The following is a 6,913-nucleotide window of genomic DNA, read 5'->3' as shown; positions in this document are numbered from 1 at the left end:
TCATTACACTAGGATCAACTGAATCCTACAACCAAAGTCCCTTTCTATACTTTAACTTGCACTAACTATGCTGTTTTAAAAGCTGCTTTCAGGATGTAAGAACTGAATTATAATTAATATTTTCTAATAGGTATGCAACATGGGATTGAAAGCAAGAATAAAATTATCCATTTTAAAAAAAGAATATGATTATAGAGGAAGTAAATGAAGTTTAAAATATTGTGTGAGGGCTTCCCTGGTGGCGCAGTGGTTGAGAGTCTGCCTGCCGATGCAGGGGACACGGGTTCGTGCCCCGGTCCGGGAAGATCCCACATGCCGTGGAGCAGCTGGGCCCGTGAGCCATGGCCGCTGAGCCTGCGCGTCCGGAGCCTGTGCTCCGCAACGGGAGAGGCCACAACAGTGAGAGGCTTGCGTACCACCAAAAAAAAAAAATTGTGTGAATGTCTTACAATAAGTAACTATTAAACACAGGGCCGTATATTTTAGTTATTACTTTCTGTATGTCATTTGAAAGCATTTAAGTGCATTTGAATGGAAGTAGGAGTTCTTCACGTATTTGCCAGTGAGTAGATTTTTTGTCACTTTTTTATTGCATGAAAAATACGCTTGCAAAAAGTTTCATCACCTTTTCAGTGTAAATCTATATCCCTTTCTATTTGAGAATTTCTGTATATGTTTGGATTTAAATTAAGAGCAAATTGTACTACATGCTCTAAGGGGAACATATTTTTAGAGTGATTTTAAAAAATGTTTCTTATCTAATAATACCAGAGTCTTATATATGTCTCTCTGTGCATACTATAATAAATTAATGACCCAGAATACAACTGTAGATTTAAAATAAAATGAAACCAAAAAAGAAAGAATGAAAAAGATAGGCTGCATAGTGACAAAGACCGTCTCCTCTCGTGCCAGTAAAGTTCTAGCTGTTGAGCATGCTCAGACACAGGGGAGGCACTGAAGTTACTATATCAGAACTCCTTCTGAGGTTAAGGAGCATACATCTAACAACTCAATTGCTGTGAACTCGTTGTTATTTTTCTGGTATTAAGCGTCTCTTCAGCCGCAGATTGATTGCAATGTTCCTTCTACTTCATTTCATCATTCTGATGGATGTCAAAGGTAAGGCTACTGCTTTCTTGCTTGAATGAGTGCAATTCCAAAAGAACAGAATACTTCTACTTGGTTCTATCATATTTTTAATACACTCATTGCAGTGTTTGATAAACAGACATCCAGTTTGCATTGTCATTATCACTAGTTGCCTATAGTCCCATCCTAGCAATTTCTAGATGCAACAGATTTTTCATGGAAACTTGCCTTTAAATGTTGTTAAAATTGTAATAAGATAGCTTTAAAAAACAATGTTGAAGAAATCAGTTATAATGGAGAAATTCTTTTTAGTATTTGAAAAAATGTATGACAATTAATAACTTAAAATTTTGCCTTATGAAATTTCAACCTGTTGAAATCTGTTCATAAATTTTATATAATTGTTAGTTGCTATGTTTCGTTGTTAACATAGTTAAACTGGGACCTGCAAAGCCGAAGGCAAATCTAAAAATCAGTATCTCTCCCTAAGAGCAAACCTATGTAAAATAAAATAATTAAAAATGGACAAAAGTTACCTATTCAGATAATTGTATTTTCTGTTTTTTATTTTTAGACTTTTCATTTTAGCCAAAATGCTCATTTTCAAGTTGGCAGTATTTTTATTGTAAAGCTGAAAAAATAAAATAAAATTTAATCTTCCCCTGGTTTTAAAGAAAAATATAGACTTGTTTTGTTATGAGCATGTCCACTTGTAAATAATCTATTCATCATACCCAAGGCATGTTGGGTTTATTATTATTATTTTAAAATGTATTTAAGTTCATAGTCTTGCTTAAAGACTTTTGATAAGCCTCTGAGACTAAAGTTAGAATTCAAAATTATTTTTCTTTTCTGAGAAATTCGTTTTAGGTTTTTAAAATGTTTAATTTTATTAAATGAAGTCAACTGAATATTTTAAATATTGAAATAAAATGCAGTATTTATGAGCAGTGATTTAAGAACTTCTAACAGATAAAAGATTTTTTAATATTTAAATTTGTTTGAATTTGAAATACTAAAACTTTGTTGCAAATTATTTTAAAATATTTTAATACATGTAACATGATTTTTGTCTTATATTTTAATCTTTCTCACATGAAAACTTAAGTATTATCTAAGGAGAAACAATCTATGAACTCATTTTGCAGGTAATACAGTTGTAGAAAGCAGTCTACTCTTGATATAAGGTCTTCTTCCCTCAGAAGTTAATGCCCTGTGCACATTTATAATATTCATTTCTTTATGATTTTTAAGGATAGACAGTTACAAAATAGGTTCTTGGATTCAACACATTTCATAGAGGTTATCTATGCCCTTAAAAAATTCTTTAATGTACAAGACTGTAACTATAGTTAACCAGTTTTAACTACTTTTGCTTATGGTAATGCATCTAATTGATTTGCCTTAGAAAAACAAAATCTTTATGAGAAGAAAAATATCTATTACTAAAATAATGTTTCAAGATTTACCACAAAGTAATGGTGTTCTTTAAAAAAAAGAAAAGAGGGTTTCCCTGGTGGCGCAGTGGTTGAGAGTCTGCCTGCCGATGCAGGGGACACGGGTTCCTGCCTCGGTCCGGGAAGATCCCACATGCCGCGGAGCAGCCGGGCCCGTGAGCCATGGCTGAGCCATGGCCGCTGAGCCTGCGAGTCCGGAGCCTGTGCGCCGCAACGGGAGAGGCCACAAGAGTGAGAGACCTGCGTACGGCAAAAAAAAAAAAAAAAAAAAAAAAAAAAAAAGAAGGAAAGAAATTTTAAACATGATTTTTTTTATTTCTAAGTAAATGTCATATTTAAAATCCATAGTATCAATCTGATATTTGATTGTAATTCCCTGGAAATTTTTACTTTCTAATTTTATATTATTTTCAATTGATAATTTATATTTAAAATCATTTATTTTCAAAGTTAGATATGTTAACCAATGCTTTGGTATCTTATTCCTACTTATAAAAATAATAATTTGCTATATATATTAACAAAATTTTTTTCTTTTTCACAATAAAATTAGAGTTAAATTAGTTAAAGCAGTTAAAATTATACAGTTAAAGCAGTAAGGCTCTTTATCATAAACAAAGAAAAGTCATTTAGAATTATGTAAGAGTAAAAATTGCTTTTTAAATTTAAATGAATATTTGTGATAGATTCTTAGACCAGATCTAAACAAAGGGAAAAGTTAACAATTATATGATTGTCTTTTCTCTTCTGGCCATGATCACCCTTGCATGCCTAATGAATAAATGTTACAACCATCTTAAGCTACAGACATTAATTGATAAGTAAAGATAACATGTCTTATTATCACTTTTTTCATGTATTTTATCATCCATTTATTCACTGGGTATCCTTGTTAACCAGCTTCAAACTCCCTCCAAAAAAAAGTTTTTTATGGACTAATTATGAACAGTATTGCAAACCAAAAAACATGGGCTTATATGGGAAACTGAAAGCATGAAGTATTGAGAATGCTACTGGATAACTACCAGTTGCTACTTATTCAAATAATTTGCTAACCTTGAAAAAGGTAGTCATCAAAAGCAGGGCTGGAGCAGCATTTGGACGTGAACAGTATTTGACTGCCCCCTAATGGACTAGTTCAAATCTCGTCTTGGTCCTTTCTCAGTAATGTCCGTTCGACTTGGATGCTGTGACTTAAGAAAACGTTTTTGAACTAAATTTTAATTTCACACAATTATATCCATGCTGCCGATAGCTGTGAAAATCAATTATATTGCAGGACAGTCATACTGAGAGGCCAAAGCAGCACCACTAATGAAAAAGAAACTCACCTGCTTCAGGGCTGAATGGAGCCTGCTGTGAGGGAAGAGGAAAAGTATCAGAAACCCAGAAGTTAAGGCCATTTGAGATAAGTTATCTCTAAAGGCACTAACTAAATACATCTCACAACAGATGTTTATTCATTTGTTCATCTTACTGTGAATGAATGTGACCAGATGCAATAAAAGATTTTTAAGGACTCTTACTTGAAGTGACAAAATTGGCTGTCACCTGAATTTTAAAGACGAAAATGGGGATGTTGCTTCAAATAAGCTGACCTTGAAAAATGGCACATTTGTCCTAAGAAGTTGTGGCTTGAATAAAATTCAATCAACTAAGAATAGTTTTTGTGTACATGGTTATATGATGATAAATGCACAGACTTTTTAGGAGTATATATATGTTTGAGAACCAAAACAGCTTGGTTTCCTCGTTTGGTAAAAATGTCACTTACCATTCATCTGGCAAAATGAATGTGCTTGGTTTATATAAGAAATCATAGTGGAGGGCGTCCCTGGTGGCGCAGTGGTTGAGAGTCCGCCTGCCAGTGCGGAGGACACGGGTGCGAGCCCTGTTCGGGGAAGAGTCCACATACCACGGAGCAACTAAGCCCGTGCGGCACAAGTCCTGAGCCTACGCTCTAGAGCCCGTGTGCCACAAGTACTGAGCCCACGCACCACAACTAATGAAGCCTGTGCACCTAGAGCCCATGCTCCGCAACAGGAGAAGCCACTGCGATAAGAAGCCCGTGCACTGCAACGAGGGGTGGCCCCTGCTCGCCACAACTAGAAAAAGCACATGCACAGCAATGAAGATCCAACGCAGCCAAAAATTAATTAATTAAAAAGAAATCATAGTGGAATTAGAGGAAACATTTTTAAGTGCTTTGTTCACATGCATCAATTCTTCATCCCTATAATTCTAGATGTTGTGTGTGTATAGAAAAAAACTAAGGTTGCAATAAATATTGTTCTCATCAGTGGTATATCACTTTTTTTTGCCCAGGGAAGTTCTGTGTTAATAGAATATGTTTGATAAGGGGAAGATAATGTTATCTCCCAGTTCCCCAGGTATGAATTCTTTCTTTTTTGGAGGCCTGGACATTTTCATGAAGTTGGAGGGGTTTTTCTCCTGTACATGTCTCCCTATGAGTGGTCTCAGAATTGCCTCAACAGAGTCCACTGGAGTGTTCAGTTCTGAGCCATAGTTTATGAGTATCTCAGGGATTTTACCTTGTGGGTGATCCAGTTCCAAATCTCATGCTCAGTTTGCAGAGGTACCACCACTGCTTTCCCTACTGGCCATGGGCAAGGGGCAATATTCAAATCACAACCTCAGGTGGTCAGCAGAGGCATTTCATCCCCCATGCATTGTTAGGGGCTCTGTCCCAGCAGGTAGCTTCATGTAGGTTCCAGCCTCTGCTGGTCAGGCTGCATTCAGCCACTTTCTCAAACAGGGATGGGAGCCAGATCTAACTGCTCATCCAGTCTAGGCTCCTGTCAACCAAGTGGGCTTAGCTCCTCTCACAACAGCAGCTTTTTCTCTGTTCACGTTCTGTGGAGATTCTCTCTTCAATAAACTGAATAGTTCAGTGAAAAAACATAGTAACAGTTCTTCTCTATCTTTGGAAAAGTAAATGTTGTGGGAAGCATATTTAGGATTTGCTCACAATAGAACATCTTTGACCCAAAGCTCAGAAAAGAAGGTCGTTTTTAATTCTTCAGATTTTGCTTAATCAGAGACTGGACACGAAAGGGCATACACACCAGAGATTTGAAATCATGAAGGGGTTAGGATAGGAGAGGCAGCGGAGTGGCAAGGATGCTAGATTTAGGGGTGAGCCAACCTGTGTTCAAGTCACAGCCCTGATCCTCTGAAGCCTTTGACCTTCAGCATACCAGAGAACCTCTCAGCCATAGCCAAACATAGGTGCAATTATTGAATTGCTAAGAATCACTTGTGATGATGGTAAAGAAATAGATTCTAGGACTCCAGCCCCCCCCCATAGATCTGACAAGTCTAGGGTGGGGTGTGGGACTCTGTACATTTAAGAAGCATTCTAGGTGGTCTGATGAATCTGCCCCATAGGTCACACCTCTGGAAGCACTGTTAATTGCACTTAGCACATCAAAATATGAGTAGGCTTTTTTTCCTGTAAGGGATGCTAATTCCTTGTTATACTCTTTGTGCATACCAGGATTGTTAATTGGATTCACTTGGATTATTTGACATGTTAATACTACCTGAAAAGTCTTATTTTTTCACTTTTGGGGGTTATAAGGACAAATTAAGTATTCAGCAAGGGAATAGCTGATCTAATGATCAATATACTGACTCAGTAGACAGTAAAATTCAAAAAAGTATAATTAATACACAAGTTTAGGTATAAAGTAGTCTTGTTGCTAATTAACACTCCCTCCTTAAGAAATAAGAAATTAGTAAACCAATGACACAATGGTTTTGCTGAGTACACAAGAAATTAAAGATGATACAAACAGATGGAGAGATATAGCATGTTCTTGGATTGGAAGAATCAACATTGTGAAAATGACTACTACCCAAAGCAATCTACAGATTCAATGCAATCCCTATCAAACTACCACTGGCATTTTTCACAGAACTAGAACAAAAAATTTCACAATTTGTATGGAAACACAAAAGACCCCAAATAGCCAAAGCAATCTTGAGAAAGAAAAACGGAGCTGGAGGAATCAGACTCCCAGACTTCAGACTATATTACAAAGCTACCATAATCAAGACAGTATGGTACTGGCACAAAAACAGAAATATAAATCAATGGAACAGGATAGAAAGCCCAGAGATAAACCCACGCACATATGGTCACCTTGTTTTTGACAAAGGAGGCAAGAATATACAATGGAGAAAAGACAGCCTCTTCAGTAAGTGGTGCTGGGAAAACTGGACAGCTACATGTAAAAGAATGAAATTAGAACAGTACCTAACACCATACACAAAAATAAACTCAAAATGGATTAAAGACCTAAATGTAAGGCCAGACACTATGAAACTCTTAGAGGAAAACA

General features: G+C 36.3%; 1 protein-coding gene across 2 annotated transcripts in view; it reads left to right on the top strand.

The window, feature by feature from the left end:
- Window positions 1–958: 958 nt before the first annotated feature.
- Window positions 959–6,913, top strand: part of RXFP2 (relaxin family peptide receptor 2) — a 62,088-nt gene continuing 56,133 nt past the window's right edge. The window contains exon 1 of one of the 2 annotated variants that reach the window (XM_027116787.1): window positions 959–1,122. In XM_027116787.1, the coding sequence (XP_026972588.1) occupies window positions 1,080–1,122 (43 nt within the window). In that variant the 5' untranslated portion in view covers window positions 959–1,079. The remainder of the gene's footprint in view (window positions 1,123–6,913) is intronic. The other variant, XM_027116786.1, reaches the window with a different exon arrangement.

The sequence above is a fragment of the Aethalodelphis obliquidens genome, unplaced genomic scaffold (genome assembly GCF_003676395.1).
Source record: "Aethalodelphis obliquidens isolate GAN/ISIS:26980383/991018 unplaced genomic scaffold, ASM367639v1 scaffold16, whole genome shotgun sequence".
In the NCBI taxonomy this organism is placed as follows: domain Eukaryota; kingdom Metazoa; phylum Chordata; class Mammalia; order Artiodactyla; family Delphinidae; genus Aethalodelphis; species Aethalodelphis obliquidens.
The sequence above is the reverse complement of the archived record's forward strand: the minus strand, read 5'-3'. Positions and strand labels throughout refer to the sequence as shown.